The sequence below is a fragment of the Pogona vitticeps genome, chromosome 1 (genome assembly GCF_051106095.1).
Source record: "Pogona vitticeps strain Pit_001003342236 chromosome 1, PviZW2.1, whole genome shotgun sequence".
Taxonomy (NCBI): Eukaryota; Metazoa; Chordata; class Lepidosauria; order Squamata; family Agamidae; genus Pogona; species Pogona vitticeps.
Window position 1 is genome coordinate 136011406 of NC_135783.1, and position 20889 is coordinate 136032294.

The 20889-nt window shown below is 41.4% G+C and overlaps 1 protein-coding gene across 3 annotated transcripts; it reads left to right on the forward strand.

Annotated features, from left to right (window-relative positions):
- Positions 1-5521: 5521 nt before the first annotated feature.
- On the forward strand, positions 5522-20889 carry CIMIP5 (ciliary microtubule inner protein 5). Of its 3 annotated transcripts, XM_073001662.2 has the most exons (5): positions 5522-6239; positions 12039-12203; positions 16123-16162; positions 18264-18383; positions 19800-20889. In XM_073001662.2, exons 1-5 carry the CDS (start codon positions 6178-6180, stop codon positions 19917-19919), a joined length of 507 nt encoding a protein of 168 aa, XP_072857763.2. In that variant the 5' UTR covers positions 5522-6177; the 3' UTR covers positions 19920-20889. The 3 variants fall into 3 exon arrangements, with proteins under 3 accessions (XP_072857763.2, XP_020657974.3, XP_020657972.3); XM_020802315.3 differs by lacking the exon at positions 5522-6239 and having other exon boundaries at positions 11357-12203; XM_020802313.3 differs by lacking the exons at positions 5522-6239; positions 19800-20889 and having other exon boundaries at positions 11358-12203; positions 18264-18987.

The following is a 20889-nucleotide window of genomic DNA, read 5'->3' on the forward strand; positions in this document are numbered from 1 at the left end:
AATGTTTCAACTTAAGAACACCATTCCAAAATGGATTAAGTTCTTAAGTAGAGGTTCCACTGTAGTTTCTATGGACGGAAAAGAGCAGATACGGATTAAATGGTTTTCAATGCATTCCTATGGGAAATGCAGATTCAACATAAGAACTTTTCAACTTGAGAACCACCTTCCAATACGGATTAAGTTCTTAAGTAGAGACCCCACTGTACCTCAACATTGACCTCTTCAGGGAGGACATTCCTACATTTAAGTGGTTGCCAGTATACAATTCTTTTGAAGGTGTTCACCATTTGATGAGCTGTTCAGTTCAAATCTGATTTAAACATGGAGGCCAATCTCCTGTTGAGTAAATTATATCTTCATACAAGTGATGATGACACCAGTCAGGGGAGATTGCTGGTAATTAAAGAGTTCCTGCTTCAGTCCCATGGCTCACCTGAATCAGCAGCAATGAGTTGGGTGAGCTGTGAAATCAAAGCAGGAACTCTTTAATGACGGCCAAATTGGTCACTGCAGGTAACATCATCCAGGAGGGAGAGACTGCTGATATCCTGCTGAGATCATGGGGCTCATCCAACTCGCCTGAAATCAGATGGATTGTAGGTGAGTTGCCGGTGAGTAAGAACAAGCCCTGGGGTTGAAGGAGGAACTCTCTCATTACCAGAATTCTCTCCCCCCCCCACTGGTGACATTATCACCCTTCTGCAGGCATAATTTACTCAGCTGGATTTCTGCCAAAGAATTATAAGAAGGAAGATCAGGGATGTTGATGTTGCTCATCCATAGCAATCACCTGGAGAGCAGATTGAGGCAGGTACGCATGTCACCTTTCTCACCATCCTCCTCAGTTGAGTTAGTTTTGGTATAATTCCATTTAAACTGTGAATATCATTTCTAATGTTAGATCTTTACATATAACTTAGCATAGGTAATTTCATGCAATTCTGTGTTCTCTTCTCACCTCCACTGAGGCCCATCCTTCTTTTTGAAAAGTGGCCATCTGAGCTGGGAGTATGGACAAATAACTCCTAGAAAAGCAGGGCTATCCCAAAATGATTTGCTACGTAAAGCGAGGAACAAGGTGGCACCCCGCTTTCTATTCTGTACAAAAGCAAGAAAGATGATTGAGTTTCTCTTTGATGGCACTGCGCCCAGCCTGACATTTCGCTACCTCAGACAAAGGGTAAGGTGGCGTCCTCCTATTCCACTTACCTAAGCCAACAGAGAGGTGAGAAGAAAGCATAAATGGGGGGGGAGGGAAGAAAAACTAGAAGTACTGTGCACTGTGAAAAGAGAAGACTTGGGAGTAGAGTGGTGTGGTGCACAAAGGGAAAAGTCAAGTAGCTATCCTGCCTTAATGCTAAAAAAAGAGCACATATTGTTTTTCATAAAGCTCTCATTGTTTGCAAAGGGGGGTGGAGTTATTGTTACCACTCTCTGCCATGCTGAGGGGAGGCGGCACTAACCAGGGTAAGGGGACTGGACCTTCTGTTCTCATGTGCTCTGCTCCCAGGCTGGACTTCCCTCCATGCTTATTTTAATAAAATAAAAGTCTGATGTCAAGTGACATTAAGTTATGCATCTAGAGCAGGGGTGGGCAATTGTTCCTCCAGTTGTTGTCGTCATTATGGCCAATGGAGAAAGATGAGGAGGGTGCGATTCCAAAAACAAGAGCTGATGGGAATTGTGATTCTATAACAACTGGAGGGACACAACTGCCCGCCCCTGATTTAAAAGACTCTTAGACTCTTAGGTTGCAACCCTTTACACACTTACATGGAAATGGGTCCAATTTAACTCCTCAGCGGAATGCAAATTGTGTTGAGATAATAACAATCTTGCATCCACTAACATTGTGTATCAGTAGGAGGAACTCTTCACAACTTATGGTAATTGTCCTCTGCCACTAGCCTATTGCTAACATTCTTTTCCCCCACCTCTGGCTTGCCCCAACCTCCTGTTTATTTGCTTCATTTCCTTTTTGTTTGATAGGGCTGGATCACACTTGCCAAAATAACCCCTGTTATACCGTTTTTGCCATTATTTCCATCATTTCAGGTTTTCTATTCACATGACACATGGCTAACATTGATTCATTTACCCAACTGTCGGTTTATTTCCTCCTTCCAGGGAGGGTTGTTTTAAAATGTGCCACTCATTTATTGCTTCATGCCTTATTATTTCAGCTTGTGTGAATGTTGGTGTCTATTTCCTTTGCAAAGGGGTCAGGTTCTTTGGGTGCTCTGCTCACTTCATGGCCACTGCATTTCTACCCTTTTTTAAAAAAAGAGATATCAGTAAATTGCTAGCAGCAGCTGCCACCAAGACGAAACAAGATGAATACATTGCTTCTCCTCTTGCAAGTGAGGGCTTGAGCACAGAAAGGTACATTTCTTCCTTTGAATTGTAAAGAAATGGGTGTTACATTAACACCTCCTCTCTCTTCTTTTAACCCTGCTCTTCACAATACTTTGCAAGACTTTTAAAACCTGCTTCCTCCTCCCGATGTTGTGCAAAAGGGAAAAGAGAAAGAGGGAGAGGAATACAAGGAAATAAGGAAATGGTGAAGGGTGAGTAAAGGAGGGAAGGGAAAAGGGAGAAGGAGAGAAGGGTCATAGCACTCCATTAATATAGCATTTTTGTAATTTTATTTAAAAAGTACAAGGGGTGGCTGATTGCCCCATGAAACAGAATTGAAAATGAATTGATATAATATTAAAGAGCAGTGTAGCTGGTTATAATGTTTCAAGTAGAAAGAAACTGAGTAATGCAGTTCAAAACAACATAAATGCTTCCACCAATATATATATATATATATACCATGTGACTACTGAAAAACTGTTATTGGTACAACAGAGGGATGAAAAGAATTGGTATAACTGGGGTTCTTTTCTCACATTTGACTGAACCCACTGTCTTTCTCCCCTCCTGATCTACAGTCAGCCAGCCAGCTTTTGGGTCTGTCTCCTGCATGGTTGAGAATCACTTCTAGTTTTTTTGTTGTTGTTCTTTTGACTGTAACTATAGACAGCAACTGTAACTGAAGATATGTTCTTTTTTTAACTTTAAATGTTTCAAGAAAGATTTTGTGCCAACAAAGTGCTAGTCGTGTGTGTGTGTGTGTGTGTGTGTGTGTGTGTGTGTGTGTGTGTGTGTGTGTGTGTGTGTGTGTGTGTGTGTGTGTGTGTGTGTGTGTTAGTAATGAGACTTTTTTTAAAAGGGCAAACACCATTGTGGGTGACATTGTTCCCTGTACCCCAGAAGCACTGCTGGTCACTAGGGGCTCAGGCTGACAGGACAGAAATCTGCATAAACTTTACATATATAGTTAGAAATTATATATATTCAGAACAGAATGAGGTTCAGGACTGGGACCCAGTGGGGCTAAAACTAGTGATACCTGTGGTACAGACTAGGAGGAAAGCCTTTGACAAGAAGAGCTGAGTTGTGCCAGCTTCTTTTGCAGCAAAACTGAGTGACCCCCTTCATGTTCAAGCTGCCTTGAACAGTTAAATTGTGTGGTTGTTCACCTGCCTGCAGGAGATTTATAGTGCTCAGGAGTTCACTGCCAGACAGATAAGCCAGGCTAGAACCTTCTGTTCAACAATAATTTTCAACCAGATTTAATACACAAAAACATCCTGTGGACATCTGTGACCGACCGTATAAGGCACATCCTGCCTCTAAGACTGTGATGGTAATTGAGATGTTTGCTTTCAACTGCTTCCCCTGGGTGAAGTACATCCCCACCCCAGTGATGGCTGTGCCACAGCAAGCCCAAATCGCAGCACTGAAGAATGACAGAGAGCCTGACTTGTCTCAGAAGTTAGGGCACGTATTCAGCACCACAGAGAGCACACCATCCGTCACACTTACATTTGGTCCTGGAGGACAACAAAGTGGTTCAGCAGATAAAGAGCAAAAGAGATTATGTCTTTGAGGAGGTTTTGGTTAATCTGTTTTGTTCAAAGACAGCTCAAGATCTGTGCTCAAGATCTGCATTTCCCCTCAGAATCTCCCTCCCTCCCTCCCTCTCTCCTGTTGAATGTGCACGTACATGGCAATGGACTTTTGAAGCATAGACTTCTCTTTGCTTCCCTGAGAAGTAATATGTTGAAAGTTTTATATGAAAACCCACCCTGTCTGCAACTCTGCAGCAACATGCGTTTTCACAGAACTGGTACGTGTTATTGTACATCACAGCACAAAAGCATTCTCTGTTAAAATCTTTCTCACTCTCCTGCAAACAAATTCCTTCGGCTGCCTTGTATTCCTGTCATTTCACCTCAGACAAAATGACATGTGCCATTAATGGCATATTGGAATTTCACAGATTTTTAAATGACGCCATCAGCATCCGTTGGGGAGAGGAGTGACATGTGTGGAGCAGGACTAGCTGGAAGATTCTTCGGGTTTGGCATAGATGTGGTGTTGCCAAACCTTGTTGTGTATGTGTTTTCAGCTGCTTTCTCCTGCAAACCCTACTGTTAGACAGAATTAGGTTGTTCAAAAAACAGATTTGAAAGTTTGAGGAGGCAATTTTATTTGCTTTTTCTTATTCATTTTGTTTTGTTTTGTTTTGTTTATTTTACTGCCAGGAATGTGTGAGGAACTTTTAAAACTCATATACCAAAATAAGGGCCTAATCACGCAGACCATTTAAATTATTTCTTTTCCCTCCTTTCCTGCTGAATAACTCAGTGGCTTAGGCCTCTGGCTGAAGAGCCAGAAGTTGGGAGTTCAGTTCCCCACTGGGCCTCCGTGAGAAGAGCTGAAGTTAATGATCCAAAGGGTCCCTTCCAGCTCTGCAATTCAAAAGTTGTTCAAACGCTGTTAATACCAATATATTTATATGTATAGTCACATGGTCTATATACCACTGGGCCCATTCACTCAGCTGTCGGTTCAATCAGCACATTTCTTCCTATTTGTATTGGTTCTGTATGCTACATTTGCCATCTCATATAAATTGATCCATTTTCTCTCCTTTTTCTGGGTCTCCACTGGCTTAAAATGTTCTTTAAAAAAAACACATAACTGATATATCGCTATGTTCCTGTGACTTCCAACTGTTAGTCAATGCACCACCTAGTGGGATATGTCACTAGATAAATGTTGGGCAGCATTCAAAAGGACCTGGATTTTTGAAAAGCTGGGGGTGGAATTAACTGTAAGCCACACAAAACTGAGGGTGTTGGTTACAAGAGGGAAGACATTGGCGAAGTGATACATCGGTAAACTGTTGTGGAGAAAAAAATATAAAAGAAAAATTAAGCAAGTTAATAGTATGCATTTTAAAGTAATTCTTTTAAAAGGGTACATGGTGCCCCCAAATCAGACCTGTTTGCAAAGTAAATAAATGGACAGCAACGTTCAACATGCTGAAACTATAAGGGCTGAAGCAATACAGGGATCAGATCATTTTAAAAAGGACATGCTGCCTTTTCCAGGAGAAAGGCAGGATAAAAATATGTTAAATAAATAAATAAATAAAAAGGTGGGGGGGAACCAAATGGCTGTCCAAATGAATCCATACTACCCATGCATTGTGTGAATGGAAATTTATAAAACAATTTAAATGATGGCAGAATCGATGTAACTGGGCATATGTGACTGCACCCTAACTTGACTGATGATGAGTCCTATGCACGTTGACTGGTGGGGTGGGGGGAGGAAGTAATTTGCTGCTTTGCCTCAGGCAGCAAAATATCTTTGGCCAGGCCAGCCACAGCAGGGAGGAAGACGGACAGTGGACACCTGGCCCTTCCTTTTATACCATTGTCCTCATTTGAATGGCATAGAAGAGGCTACCACTGGCCCAGTGAAAGGAAACATATAGGCTTCTAGACATGCTTGGCATGCAATCATGAACATTTTCTCTGAACAATATTGTGATCAGGTTGTAAAGCTCTGCTCTGAAAGGAAGGAAGGCTCATTGAGAAATATTGTGTAGTCCCTCATCAAAAGCCATTTGTTGCCAAAGCAATTAGAAAAGCTCTCGTAAAGCTTTGACAAGTTCTTCAACCAATGAAAATATATTTGAACTGCAAACCGAAGCTGAAGTTGCTATGGTGCACTATTTTGCCAACAGGCTGTTTCCTTATGCTGCGAAACGGTACATCTGCTGGAGCACACAACAACGTCCAAATTTGAAGAACAGGATACCTTGGCCTCAACATGGCATTTCAAAGTCCTTTCTCTAAGGAAACAGCTTTGGGAGCTCATGCTCAACGGAGGAGGTACGTTTAGCCAGTGAGCCGGCTTGAGAAAATATGGGTGGTGGTGCTTTGATCAAAGGTGTTGTGGGGTGTCATCCCAGAATGCAAGGCAGAGCTGTTGAGCTGTTTTCAAATTGTTCAAACATACTGTATTTAAAACAACTAAAGTAGAGGAAACCTAGCCTATTGCAACGCACTGTTACCAGCCTTTGTAGGAACTGGAGCACATGTTGACACTCGTCAGATACAGCATCCCAGAGGGGAATTCTCTGCTTCCTGAGAACAATTCCTACCATATCCTATTACATGGATTTCTGCCATCTCCTGTAGGGCCTTCATCCCCCCCCCCACCATTTTCTGGCGGCTTCTGGTAGAGATGTGGAGATTCTTCAGCTGAGTATCCTTGTCCCCTGCTGTACAATATGACTCAGGGTTTCTTCTTTCTAAACAAAAGTGTGTCCCACAGAAGAATGGAAACATTTAGGATGCTTTCATATGACCGACCAGGAAGAGGCAGGCAATACTGTCAAGCGTAGCGGACAGAGGTTGATCCAGGTAGCGGTAAATGGAAATTTTCTCTTAATAATTTGTGAGGAGATTTCACTCATTCTCAGCCCAGTATACTTGGAGGTCAAAAAAAGACTTTGCATAAGTTCTCTAGTATTAAAGTTCTGTCTTCCAAGTCTCATTAAATGTTGGTTTCCCTGTTCAAGTATGAAAATGAGGTATTTACCATAGGAACAACAAATTCTTACTTCTTACTTCTTGATACAATTCTCAACTGATGTTGTTTTTCTTCTGCAGTATGTATACATGCATTTATCTATCTCTAACAGAGTTTTATCCTGCCAGGTTTTCTAGAAAATCTGCAGTATCAATCAAAACATTAAAATGTACATCTAAATCATATGACTAAGAATATAAGGTACAGCATTAAAAATGCTGCCAGAGGAAAGGAAGAACAATTATCTCAAAGTATCAAGCCCTGTTGTCGGCACCATTTTCAAAAGAACATTACATCTTTTTTTTTTAAAGTTATGTTTCAAAAGCCCCAGGAAACTGAAAGGTCTCCTCATGGTGCTGAAGAGAACACAAGTGGATGTGGGAATATGGTTGCCAGACATCCAGCAAAAGGAGGACATGTCCTCCTTTTTAGCCTAATGTCCTCCATCTGGCAGGCAAAGATAAAAACCTTTAAAATGTCCAGCTTTTGTATATTTTATGTTATAATTTTGGATAGGAGGGGGAGAGGTGGAAGGACCCCCCTGTCTTTCCCCATGCCCACTTGCCCGCCCCCCAGTTACCTGTCACTGGCACCAGAGTGCAGCCCTCGCCCCCTCCCACTGCCGTCACGGCTACTTGGCAATCTGCCATGCCTGCCCAGCCCACGTGGAGCCCAGAAAGGTAGTGCGAGTGAAGTGCCACCCGCCGAGCCAGGCAGGAGCAAGCAGCGCCCAAGCACATCAATGGGAAGTGAGCGTCTGGACTGTGTATGTGTTCAAAGTCACTTTTGGGGACTCCAACTCCCACACTCCCCAGCCTTCAACTTATGACTCTTGGGGGAGGGGAGGCTGCTTCGTTCAGCTTTGCCCAGCACCACTTTCCCCCTGCCTGCGCCGGAGCCTTGTTTGGGCATCCAGATTAGCAAGGTTTCCTCTGAGCCTGTGCAGAGTGCAAACGGCCAGGGGATCCTGCAGCCGGGCCGGGGTGGGTTCGGGTTTATTTGTTTTGCACTCAATCGGAAGCCGCTGTTTCTTGGTATGCCCCCTTCCTGCTTGTTAAATGAAACATTCAATACATCCTCCTCTGTCCTCTTTTTTTGTCTTTCCATGTCCTCCTTTTGGTACCCATGTATCTGGCAACCCTACAGTATGTGGGGAGAGCATTTTGCAGCCAAGGCACCACAATGAAAAGGGCCTCTCCTTGGTAGCCTTCACTTCACCTCATGTTGCCGAGGCACCTGGAGCGCAATGGCTGTGGTCACACCAGCGAAATGTTCTCCTGTGGTTACGTGACTTTTAAGCAGTTCCTGCCATGTTTTGAAGCCACATGGTATTTATTCCAGGATCTGCCTCCCAAGGTGTTTTGGGGTTACTGAGTCATTTCCTTCCACTTCAGTAAGTGCCTAGAGCTTCTTGTTGAGACCGTCTGAAAGAAATTAACCGACATATCGACACTAATTTTAAAAGGACACGAACGGTGACAGTAGCTCAACAAAGTTGCAATAAGATTGTTCACACATGCGGTAACACAACTTTTTTTTTAAAAAAAAAAGATCCACAACAAAAAAAGAGTAGAAGATTCTGACCGAGTGAGAAATGACCCACCTTGCTGGGAGCTTTAATGGCCCAGCAGGGATTCGAACCCAGGTCTCTTGTGTCCTAGTCCATTGCTCTAGCCGCTGCTCTATTTTTATTTATTTATATTTATTTATTTAAAATATTTTGCCCCATCTTTCTCCTAAAAAAGGATCAAGGCAGTTTACATCATTAAAAACATAATATTAAAAGCTAAATACAATAAGTTATTCAAATATTAAGCAAATATATCTATAGCTTGCAAATATTTTTGCTTTTGATCTACTGTACTTTATCCCAACAAACTCAGTGATATCATTCTTAGAGCAAGCATCCAGAGTTATAATTGCAGCAATATAAATTATGGCAGATAAAACAGTCTCCACTACACATGAGAGAAATGTATGTTGAGTAAAGCTGTTTTGACAGGTTACCACAGTAAAACTGGCACAGTAAGTGTGCTACCTTGTGCCTTCCATTTTTCCCTTCAAATGTTTGTAAACTCAAAAAACCACGTTTACATACAATTACAAATATTTTGTGCAATTTAAAGTGGTAGAGCCGCTTGCATGAAAGGAGAAAAACTCATTCACAGTGGCAGAGGATTTCCATTGCATCATTTACCCTCCACTACCCTCTCGTGGTCAAGACTAAGTTTGCCAGCTAGTTCTGTCTTTCCCCCACAAAATAACAGGAAGTCACATAAATTTCCGCCCTGCAGTTGACATTCCAGCTCTTTGACCTTTGGAGCAAACGGGTGCATACTATAAATCTGCACGTGCTTCTTTCACACGTCTGCACTCATAAATCCATTCAGTTAACTGATATGATGCCCCAAAGGTGTTTAACTACTTACTCATAAATCACTGCCAACAAACTCTGAAGGAAAGATTATATTCTTTATTACATTATCATTAACCGGCAGTCCTTTGCTGCATCTGAGTCGTGGTGTGTGAAATCCCTAATAGCTTCATGGAAAAGAGTGTGTGTATGAGAGAGACTGAAATAAATGAGGACAGAGATAGAAGGGAGCCAGGGCACGCCACCGATTATGGCCTGCCTTGTCCCAGGACCTCAGCTGGTCGCACAGAAATTTGCAAGGAAAAACCTTCCTGGCAGAGACAGGGGTGGAGAAAGAACCGGCTGCTCAAGAGGCCATGAGGGCAGGCAAGGGTAATGTAAAAAAAGAGAAAGGTTTGTTTTGGTTTCTTGAAAGACTAAAGGAAGCACGCAAGAAGCAACAGAATAGTACATAACCATGCTGGAACAGCCCACCTTCTCCACTCTAAAATATAAGTGGAGCTGGGCGTTGTAGATGTTTTGCCTGGAAATGGTCGGCCTGGCAGTATCCGAGCAGTGTGCCTCGTAGCGCTTCTCTAACCCAAGTGACCAGAAGGAGATTTGGGAGTAGAGGACAGGGGAAGCTTATATCTTCTGTGTGGGTGAGAATGTGAGTCGGAGAGGACTCGCAGCCAAGTTGGACTTAAGTCGCACCGGTGACTCGACTTGCAGGGTTCCCCCCCCCCCGATGACTTGGACTCGTGACTTGGAACCCACCCATCTATCCCTTGTTTTTCATAGGTACTTGGCCTCTTTGACTCCCTGGCCTCTCCCTACTTTCTCCTCCATGCATTGTGAGATTGATCCTCTCAGGGGTCTGCCTCTCTGCCATGCTTCCTGCCCTGTTTCTGTAAGGAGCAGACCTGCTGTTGCGCCTCTCCCGTGCCCCTTCGAGGGTACATGTCTATCTAGTTAGGACTATGACTTTGGCTTTGCTGTCTGGACCGTAACTTTGGCACAGATGGATAGATGTGCAAGAGGAAAGTGCTGCCTTTTCTCACTGTCAAATGCCATGTGTTCAGATGACCTTATGAAGAATTCAAGGAGAACATCCTGTAGAGAGAGGCACGACTCTCAATATTCATGGCCATCTCTGTGAATGTACCTCAGATACATGAGGGGGCCAGAAAAATGGAGTGTCAAACTAGACAGTAGGTTGATAATGTTTTTTTTTTTTTTTTGCACAAGTGTTCTCCCAAAGTGCGAAGTGATAGATGCCGTTCTAAAGTGATGGAAGACATCTGCTTGTCATAGTGCATGGCGTTCTTTACTTCCATATCTTGCATTTAGTGTGCCTAAGTTTGTGGTTGGCCACTGGAATGCAAACACTGCCTTCCTCTGCAAGTGTCACCTGCAGATGTGTGTTGTGGGAAACAAAACAAGTTAATTGGAGAATTATGCTTCCCCTTCACTTTTAGTTTGACCCCAGATTTCTCACCTCTCTGACCACGTTTCAGTCCCTTCGTTCTGCCTCCCTGGCCCCTGTAAGTTCCCTATTTTGGTCATTCTACTCGGATAGTCCATAAAGCATTTACAAGTTGACCAGAGCCTTTTTTGAAAAACAGAAGATATTTAAATGTCATTTGTCCAAGCAGAAATAGGTTTGTTTGTGTCCATGCATGCAAACGTGCAAGCAACCATGCTCCAGAATAATAATAATAATAATAATAATAATAATAATAATAATAATAATAATAATAATAATAATCATCATCATCATCATCATCATCATCATCATCATCATCATCATCATCATCATCATCATCATCATCATCATCATTATAGGAGGTCGGGTTTTAAATATATATATATATTCATATATATTTACAAAACAGATAACCAAAGTGGGGACTGAAGAGTCACCATCCTTACAAATTCCTGATGCACTTAAAGTCTAGTCCAGTGATTTTGCTGTCATCCTTACCGGCTACACGCCTTCTGTCTGTGATGAATATTCATGACAAAGTCAGTCTGGTTTCCAATGGAGATGGTAAACACACTGGGAAAGCCCAGGCTCTGAGGGTGTTTTGTTTCAACTGCGGGAGCAAAACAAAGGTACTGTCTTCCAGAAAATACTCCCTGTAGTACTATCTATAACAACAGTCTCTAGTTACATGTTAAGGGAGCATTCTGGGGATCCCTGAAGCAATGTGGGTATTAGAAAGCATGCATCTGTGTGTCTTGTATTTCAAGGACAGAAGGGTAAAACTTATGACAAAATGCTGATGATTTGAGCCTTCGAGTGGCAAGCACTTTGGCTTGGAAAAAAGAAAAGCTGTTTTTATTAATATTAACCTGGCTTCCATGCCTTCTACAAACCCATCTATGTAACAAAATCTTGTTGGGCCTTCCAAAATGCACAGAAAACCTGAGCATCATATCACGGTCTTGCCAGAGATATTGTCTCTGGGCTCTCTCTACAGTTTTCTCTTTCTTTTGCTCATTTGATGAAAATGCCTAAGAAAAAATGCTGGGCAAGACCATGATGAATGTTTAGGATCTGGCTCACCTCGGCCCAAACGTCCCTGTGGCGTGTGACCCCAATATTGTGTAGTAGAGAAGGTGGACAGAGGATGGGGAGCAGAGGAAATGAACTCAGGAGAACTACGTCAGCGGGGTACCGGCCTTCAGTTACGAGCCCTTTGGGGGATTTAGCTTCATCCTCATCTCCTTCACTGGACAGCAACCAGTCTGGAAGGACCTTCTTTGCTACCACAACACCGAGCTCAGTGAAACCCTCAAGCAAAATCCGGGAAGAGGAGCAAGAAGCTCTGAAGCAGGATCAGGTCCGACAGGACAAGGTGTGGAGAGAATTTGTGGAAGCAGAACGAAGGGCAACCAAATATTGGTAAGTGGCTCAATATCATTCTTTACTTGTGTGCTTCAGCCTCAAATACAAGTCTGCTCAGATCTGACTCTGAGCCATCTCTGAAAGGCTTAGTTACTGTGTATGCCACTGTTATCTCCGTACTGCTGCATTTGACTCTAGTCTTGTTTCTTCAAATGCTACATCTTTGCTGCATAAAAATGATCCTCATGTAAGAAAATGCACAGGAGAGGCCAGGGGCACAACAGCGCGTTGATTTGGCCCCAAAAGAATTCCATCTCCCCAACAGAAAGATGAACAACCTCTTTCCACTTACATTCTGAACACCTGGGAGGGTGAGGAGCATCTTTTATAGTAGTATGTTCACAGCTGGTTCAGCAAAGTATTTCAGTTTCACATCTGTTGCTAAATTAGATAATGCATTTCAAAAACTAAGGAGCATTCACTGAAAAAAAAAACACCTCTTGTTTTACACCCTTGGAAGAACTGCTGTCACTAGGGATGGGTGAGGATCTGATTCCTTTTCTTTTCCAATAAGAGCTTTCCAGAATCCACACACTTTTTCGTAGATCGAACAGGACATTCTTGAACTTTTTAAAGAAAGCAAAATGGACAGAGTAAGCCGTGCAGACAGAGGTTTTTCGGTGCTTAGCTCTCACTGACTGCATTTAATCAGTGCTGAACTGCGGTTACCCTCCTGTATTTTCTGCATCCTAGCTACAATGGCAGGAACTATGATTCTGTCCATGTTAGAAAGCTATGCCTGTAGACTTTGGCCAATGGAGAGGGTTGAGGATTTTGTTGCATTGGCTTTTGACAAAGACATTTGAAAACTATCAAGTTTCTTCTTAAATCTGTCATAAACTGAGATTTTTTTTAAAAAAAAAAACTGACTGCAAGAGAAAGTGAGACTAAAAGATTGGTTCATCCTTACCTACAGCTACCAAAATGATATTCTAGTGGTACTTCTAAATAAAATACGAGTCCCATTCAGGCGCCAGAGCATCTGGATTCATCACAACACTTAGAAGGGAATGCCTCACTCTGGCCTCTGACACAGCTTTCTTAATGAGATCAACCACGAGTCTGAAGGGGAAAAATCCCTGCTTACAGGTGGGCTGTACATGTGAGAGAGAAACCAGGTGTTCCATATATAGAGCAGAAACAGGCCTACATAAGATAAGAAGTTTATTTACGGTCCTTAGACTAGCCACGTAAGTATAAAACCTTATAAAACATTAGAATTTTTAACTTTCAGTATTCCATTAAAACATGTTGGCATACACACAACTATTTGGTATTTGGTATTTGACTTCCGCAATCTAAGTATTGCAACACAGAACCTCGCAACCCGACAGGTGATCTGCACATCGACATCTGAGAGAAGGAACTCAAGCCTATTTCCCTCCGAACGTCCTGGGAATCTATCAATTAAGGGGGTTATAGTCTCTTTTCGCACTGCGTCATACAATGGGCAGGTGAAGAACATATGCTGTATGGTCTTGATCTCCCTCAGGTGGCAGGAGCATAACCTTTCAACAAAAGGGGCATTTTATACTTCCCTTCTAGTACAGCAGAGGGAAAGGCTAAACGCCTTGCCAAAGTAAAGGCTCTTCTAGTTCCTTTAATTTCCGAAGACGTTAAATATTTGGCTGGTTCCATACAGTTTTTGATGTAAGTCCTTACCGCCATGTTTTGAATGCTAGAAAGGTCTGTTTGATATTCATTGTCCTCTATTCTTTGCTTAACTATTTGTTTTGCCTGCTCTATTCCAGAAGATATATGTGCCTGAGGTGAGAGGCCAATTTTCCCCAAGTATCCCTGGACCGATTTAACCCACTTGGATTGGTAGTTATCATTAAATATCAAGGAAAATAGGCCTTTTGGGTTTAGCTGTCCCTTTAGCCACACATATATAGATTGAATCCTAATTCAGGCTTCTACTTTAAGGCATCCTGCTTCTAGCCTTATCCTTGCATTTGACACACATCTGGGGACCTGGAGTATTGTTCTTAAAAATTTATATTGAACTATTTCTTGTGATGCAAAGTGAGAGCTAGGTGGCCCCATGAATGAGCCATACAGCAGCTGAGCTAGAGCCTTTGCTTTATAGAATTTGAGGGCTGCTGGTATAAAGGACCCTCCTTGGGAGAGATGGAATTTTACTATACTATTTGCCAATCTTTCTCCCTGATCTGCCACAAATTTACTATGCTGAAGCCTAGATCCTGAGGCCTGTAGTACTACCCCCAGATATTTGAAGCTGTTCACCTGCTGGATACTGTGCCCATTTATTTGCTATGACCGAATCTTGGGTCTCTGTCCAAAGGCGACTATCTTGGTCTTCTGATAGTTGATAGTTAGGGATTTATATTCACAGTATGAGGCAAGCTTCTTAAGTGCCCTCCTCAGCCCTATGGGGGTTCTGGATAGAATTACTGTATCATCAGCATAGAGTAAAGCTGGCACTGTTCTATTTACTGTACAAGTTTAGGAGAATGGAGATCAGCAGTGGTAAGCCAGCTTGATAAATCATTTATGTAAAAGATGAATAATGCTGGTGCCACATGTGTGAGCAAGAACTTCAGATTCATCATTTATCATATGAGAAAAATGATGGCTGAAGAAGTGGGATTAGATGCACTTTCTAAATATATTGATGAACCTGGATGAAGTATAGTTTTTTTTTACCTGCAATGCAGCACATATGCACAACTCTAATACAGCTCAAAAGAAAAATTCACCTCCTCCACAGAGCCAAGGAAGTGTTTAATTTGCCAATATGCCAAAATAGCTATCTCCTTAAGCCACTTCACAATACTGTATTGACAAACTGACAGTGGGCCAAACTGGGTTGTTTGAGGTCCATGCGTCATTTGGATGTGAGGACACCAAATGACATACCAGGCCTCCTAGTGACCCTATATAGCCTCACCCAGCCCACTCCAAAACAAAACTGTAAACAAACCCTTTGACTGTTAGAAGCCCAGGTTTTTTCCTCTTAGATGCAAATGTGTATTTGCATGCATAGATCATCCCCATGTGTAAACCTGGCCATGATAATTAACTCCTCCAACTCAAATCACCATTTTGCACCTGGCTTCACCCACTCTATACTCTGCCCTGAAGATAGACTGCATCTGGTTTTTGATTAATGCATCTTTTCTATCAAGGCACAAGCTTTATGCATCCATATTTGAAGAATCATTTTTAATTCATGCGGTGGTATGGTGTAACCCTACAATCTTGGCATGCACTCTTTATGCACTGAATATGCACCCTGGAACATGCTTTAAAAATCAGAATCCCCTGCCATGCACAGACACTCAATGGTAAAGAAACTGATGTGGAAGTTATGTAGTTTCTTAAATATGCCAGGTTTAAAAATCGTTGACCTCCGGACATATTGAGGATAGGATTACAAAGAAACCCAAAAGTTATTAATTCCATATACAGCATATTGCAGGATGCATCCACAAATACATACACAGCACAATCATTCACATGTTTCTCAAAAGCCCCACTGTGTTAATCCCAGGTAAATTTCCATAGATTACAGTTTCACATCACTGTTAACATACAGACACACATTGTGCGAAAGTACAAAGGTGATGGGAAGTACTGTTCAGCACTGTGAATCTCTGATCCTTGGAAACAGCTGAGATGGAAGTGAGATTGTTCTTCCAAATATTATTGGTACTTCAATCCTTTAAAATCACAGGTGTTTCCAAATCGGCATGCAGTCGCCCATCTCTGCTTATGATACCAGGGGTGAACAAAGACAGCCCTTCCTTCAAGAAACTTTTGGAGAGAATCCACCATAAAGTCATGACTTTAAAAAAAACTGGTGAGCCTTTTAATGGCCACTCTAATTTCTGTATGTTTGGCAGAATTATACTTGGTTAACTAAAGTAACACAAGCTTTGCTTTAAAATTAAAGGTATCAGAACTGGAGTTTCCTGAAGGACTACGACCCACTGGTAAGTCAAAATGTAACAAATCTGCCATTACCTGTTATCATTCCATTGGACTTTAAATTAAGGGCAAAACATACATTACAGTGAATGGTTGAAATCCTGTTGGCATAACTACACCTGCCAAAGGCTAATAATATTACCAGTGGGGAGATTTTTAGTAATTAAACACTTCCTACTTCTGTTCTGCAGCTTTTCAAATTCCCGTCTAATCCCTTTCATCATGTGGAAGCTGCATATTAGCTTGCTTATGTCTGGTGCCAGATTTATCCAGAGATAAAGACCGGCTCTATTTCTGAGTTAAACTGACTGTGCCAAACATGGCAAATCTCAAGGCTTGTATCTTTGGAAGGAAACTTGTTTCGTCACCTTTTGATTGCAAAGCTGGTTTCTTGTCTATTTTGGTCCTGAGACTTTTAAACATCACCTGTGCAAAGGCCCTGACTCGGTCTATTCATTCATTCATTCATTCATTCATTCATTCATTCATTCATTCATTCATTCATTCATTCATTCATTCATTTCTTCCAATAAGGGGCCTCAAGGTGGTTCACAGTATTAAAAAGAGCAGAATAAAAAATCACAGTGTTATACATGTTAAAAACCAACCATTCAACTATAAAACTGATTCAGATACAGTACGTTGAATACAGTATGTCAATGTAAAAAAAAAAAACATGTAAATTGTTAAAGACAGACTATAGTGGGAACCAAGCATTAAAACCTTTTTATGCCTTTTCTAGAGTTCTGATTCAGAGTAGACCCCCTATATTAGTAATGAGGAGAGAGGGGAGGGAAACTTGCATTTAGGGGCAGAACTATACAATGGAAGTGTGATGTAGTTTGCCCCTAAGCATAAGCCATTGTCTTGCAGAAAGCGGAGGGTGGTATGATTAAGATATTGTTGTTTCCAGTCCAGATTCATTTTCCCCTTTGTCCAACAATACACCCACATAGTGGGTATGGGGAAGATGATGTGATCCTGAGCTTTGGAGATGCTTTGCCTTTAAAGACCAGCATGTCTGAAGGAGATCCTCAGTATTTTCCAGGCTCAGGAGAAAGGCAGGGCATCTTAGCAGAATTTTAAAATGCTTTTGTAAGTGAGGAACTGGCAACTGCAATTATGACTCCCTGGTTGGATAACTGAAAAACATGGAATACCTATTTGGTCACAAACTATAACAAGACAGAAACAAATACAGTATGTGGCTGCAGGCGTTAACACTGCCACCGCTGTGGCTCTGAAGGACAAACACAAACAAAGAAAAGGAGGCAATTACGCCTGCGAGTCTGGAAGTACCAAATGCCATTTATTGCTATGCCCAGATGGCATATGTTTTGAATCAATACTGGATAATTAATAACCAGGCACTGACAAATATTTGTAGAATAGTCTGGAGAAAAAACTGAACTTCACAGGGGATGTGACTAAATAAAAACAAATCATTATAGCTGAGTAAAGTCTGTTTTGGCATTCTTTGTAACTCTATTGAAGCTCTTTATTTTTAAAATGGGATATTATTGTTGTTGTTATCATTATTTCAGTTTCTATATTTTCCCCTTTCATAAACATTTTGTGCTTATCAGAAACGTTAACAGTTGAATTAAAACTTTGTTTGGGGCTGAAGATTCCTTCTTAAAAAAAACTAAACAAAATACAGTATATAACATGTATCATATTTGCCTTGAATTCATAACCATGAGATGGAGTGAGATGTGAAGATTGATCAGAATCTCATCCCAAAACAAGACAATATCATTGAGGACAGATCCGTTAATGTCTGTTTATTGAAACTTCCATGTTCTGAGGCACTGTATCACTGATTCCCAAGTGCCTTGGGCAAACAATAGTGGGTAGCAGCCGTAATTCTTATGAACATCCTAAAGATCACTCATTGGCCATTGCTGGACACAGAATCCTGGATCTGGGAGATATTTGATTGGATCTGACTACAAAGTCACTCTGTTAATTCTGCCTTGACAGTTGATGAGTTGTCCCAATATTAGCTGAGAAGGAATTGATTGATTGATGTAATCGCTGTATAGAAACACTTCCTGTTAGACCCAAGTCTACCAACATTTATAACTTGCCATTTCTTTTAACTAGGGCAAGAAAAAAGAGCCTGAACAGCTCCCGGAGTATGTGTCAGTATTCTCAGATAAAATCCCCAGCACCACTGGCCATGTTATCGGCAGCAGAATGAACACGGATCTTGGCAAAACGCTGGTAAAAATGGACTACTTCCTAAACTATGGAAAAAGGAAAAAGAAGCTTGGAGAAGAACTCCAGCCTTCCTAGAATTCAAATTAAAGCAATTTGCTTTAAAGGGGAAGTATTGGTCGAAAGCTTTGCAGAAAAGAGATAGTGCTGGGGAAAAATGTGATGAGAAAAATTTTCTCTTCCAGATGCCGTTCTGCCCAATGATGGTTCAAATTTTTTCTCAACAGTTTTCTTTTCTTACTTAAATAAATTTACAACAAGACACCAAAGCTTGGAAATGTGATCTTGGGGAGATGAACGTGGATCATATCTGAGCTAGTACTGTACTTTTTTAAAGGCAAAATAAGATACAGATCTGCATGGGCTGATTCATATGTGTTTCTAGATGGAAATTTATAGGCAATTGTGATAATTTAAATAGAAGTAGAAGATCATGACCAAGTGACCTGTTGTGGCTATGGTTCATTCTGTTATCCAGGTGCTAACCATTCAAGGGCAACTTCAAACCCTTCTCTTTGCTTTCCCCTTCTTATGAGTCCTGGACTCAGACTTGGCAGCCTTTCAAACAGAGGGACATGCCCTCCCCCACCTTATGCCCCTTCCAAGAAAAGCTTTTTAGCAAATAGCATCCAGAATATAACACAGCTGCACAAGATTGTGCTAGGCAATGAAGTCTAGTGCAGAGTTCAGAAATAACACATCCCGTGGTGTGTCATATTAATGTTAACACTGCTAGTTCTGCATCAAACAGGGAGGCAAGTAAACTGGTGCATCTAATCTTTCAAAAGGAGCATTTTTATGTCCCTTTCAAAATGTTACCATTAAAAGATTAGATGCATCAGTTTGCTTCTCCTTTTGTTAAGCATAAAAATGTGGATTGAACACCTGCACATGCAGTCTAAACTAAGTGTTACTTCTAATTTGTGGTCCTGAATTTCTGAATTAACTGTTTCTTTGATATCCAGATCTGGGCTAAATTTCACCACTCAGTCCTGTCTTTCTCATGGCTATTGTTATATTATTGGGTTCATTTCATTCAATGGGCACAAGAGAGCTTTCCAAATGATAGAGGGGCCTGTAAAGGGACATGAAATTTAATGGTTTGTGCAGATCAGGCTTTCTGTAGAGAAGCAATTTCATTCAAGGTTTTGTTCACTCCAAATCTGACCTTGTGTTCCATGAACCATTGTAGGAAACCGAATTCAACCAGGCCTTGCTGGGGGTCTGATGCTTGCTAGCAAGGAGGCTGGCTGGTGATTTTGGAGCAAATTTAGCTGCCATGTGTTACCAAAGAAGCCTGCACCAATTCAGCAGAAGAGTGTTTAGGGAAATAGAAAGCTAGCCATTGTTCAGGGAGAGAGGGAAATCTGTCCCACACATTAAGACTCTAATAGCTGCTCCCATATTTTTCCACCCATGTAGGTGTTTCCAGATCCAAACATTCCTGGTCCAACCATTCTGCCACAAGTCATGAAACTGGGGTTGCAGGGTAGTGCTCACAGCTGTCTATTTGGAAGGACCTTATCTCGACAAGCATCATAAAAGCTTGGCTCTTTCAGCAGGCCTTCCCTCCTGTCAATACTTTATTTTTACTATAATTTTCTGTTTTTCCATCTTGAACACTACTAACCATTACTAATTACTATTGTATATAATTGTTTTTAACTGTTTTAGCTTATAATGTTTGATGGAATCCGCCCAGAGTAGACTTTGTCTAAAAGGGCGGGAGAGAAAAATCTAATAAATAAATAAATAAATCCTAAACCCCAGAATAGTCCTTTACCCTGCATGGCTTAGCTTTCCTTCAAAGAATTCCACCCTTTTTTTGCACACAGTGACCCACAAAATCATGCCCCAAAAATCTGATGAGGCCAAACTACAGAAAGGCATTTCCTTTTGCTTTGGCAAATCTTCATGGTGATTTTGCTGGAGACAGTAAATTAAACATGGGATAGAACTCTCAGTGCTCTTTGGTGCTAGAACTGAGTCTTAAGGCTGTGCTGAAAATCTGATTAGCAAATGGCATTAAGATACCGACCTGCTGGCCAGAAAAGACCAAAAGGCTGAGATCCTTTTATTCAGAGCTGGGGAAAATTAAGATTCGTCAAATAATTCCATTCAATCTGGATTCTGCCAGAATGCAACTAGAAAACTCATCACTTCTGCGAGTCTTTTTCAGCATCCGTCTTTAGATATCAATCTTCCTTATTCCACATCTGGATAGAAAGCTAATCTTACAGATGCAAGACAAGTATAATTACTGGCCACTTTACACATTTCCTAGTCTATTTTCAGTGTGGAGAGAACCCGTTTTTACTTGAATAGTAAATGTGAAAGAAACTTAGAGCTGCTGAACTGAGATACCCACTTTGGCACAAAGAGCTGTGTTGTTTTTTTCAAAACCACAATATTGATATTTTCAACCACCATGTTATGTAATGTCCTGCAATAAAGTACATTTATGTTCAGAATATGTTGGGAAACATGGAAACTATTTAAAATAAAATTGAGC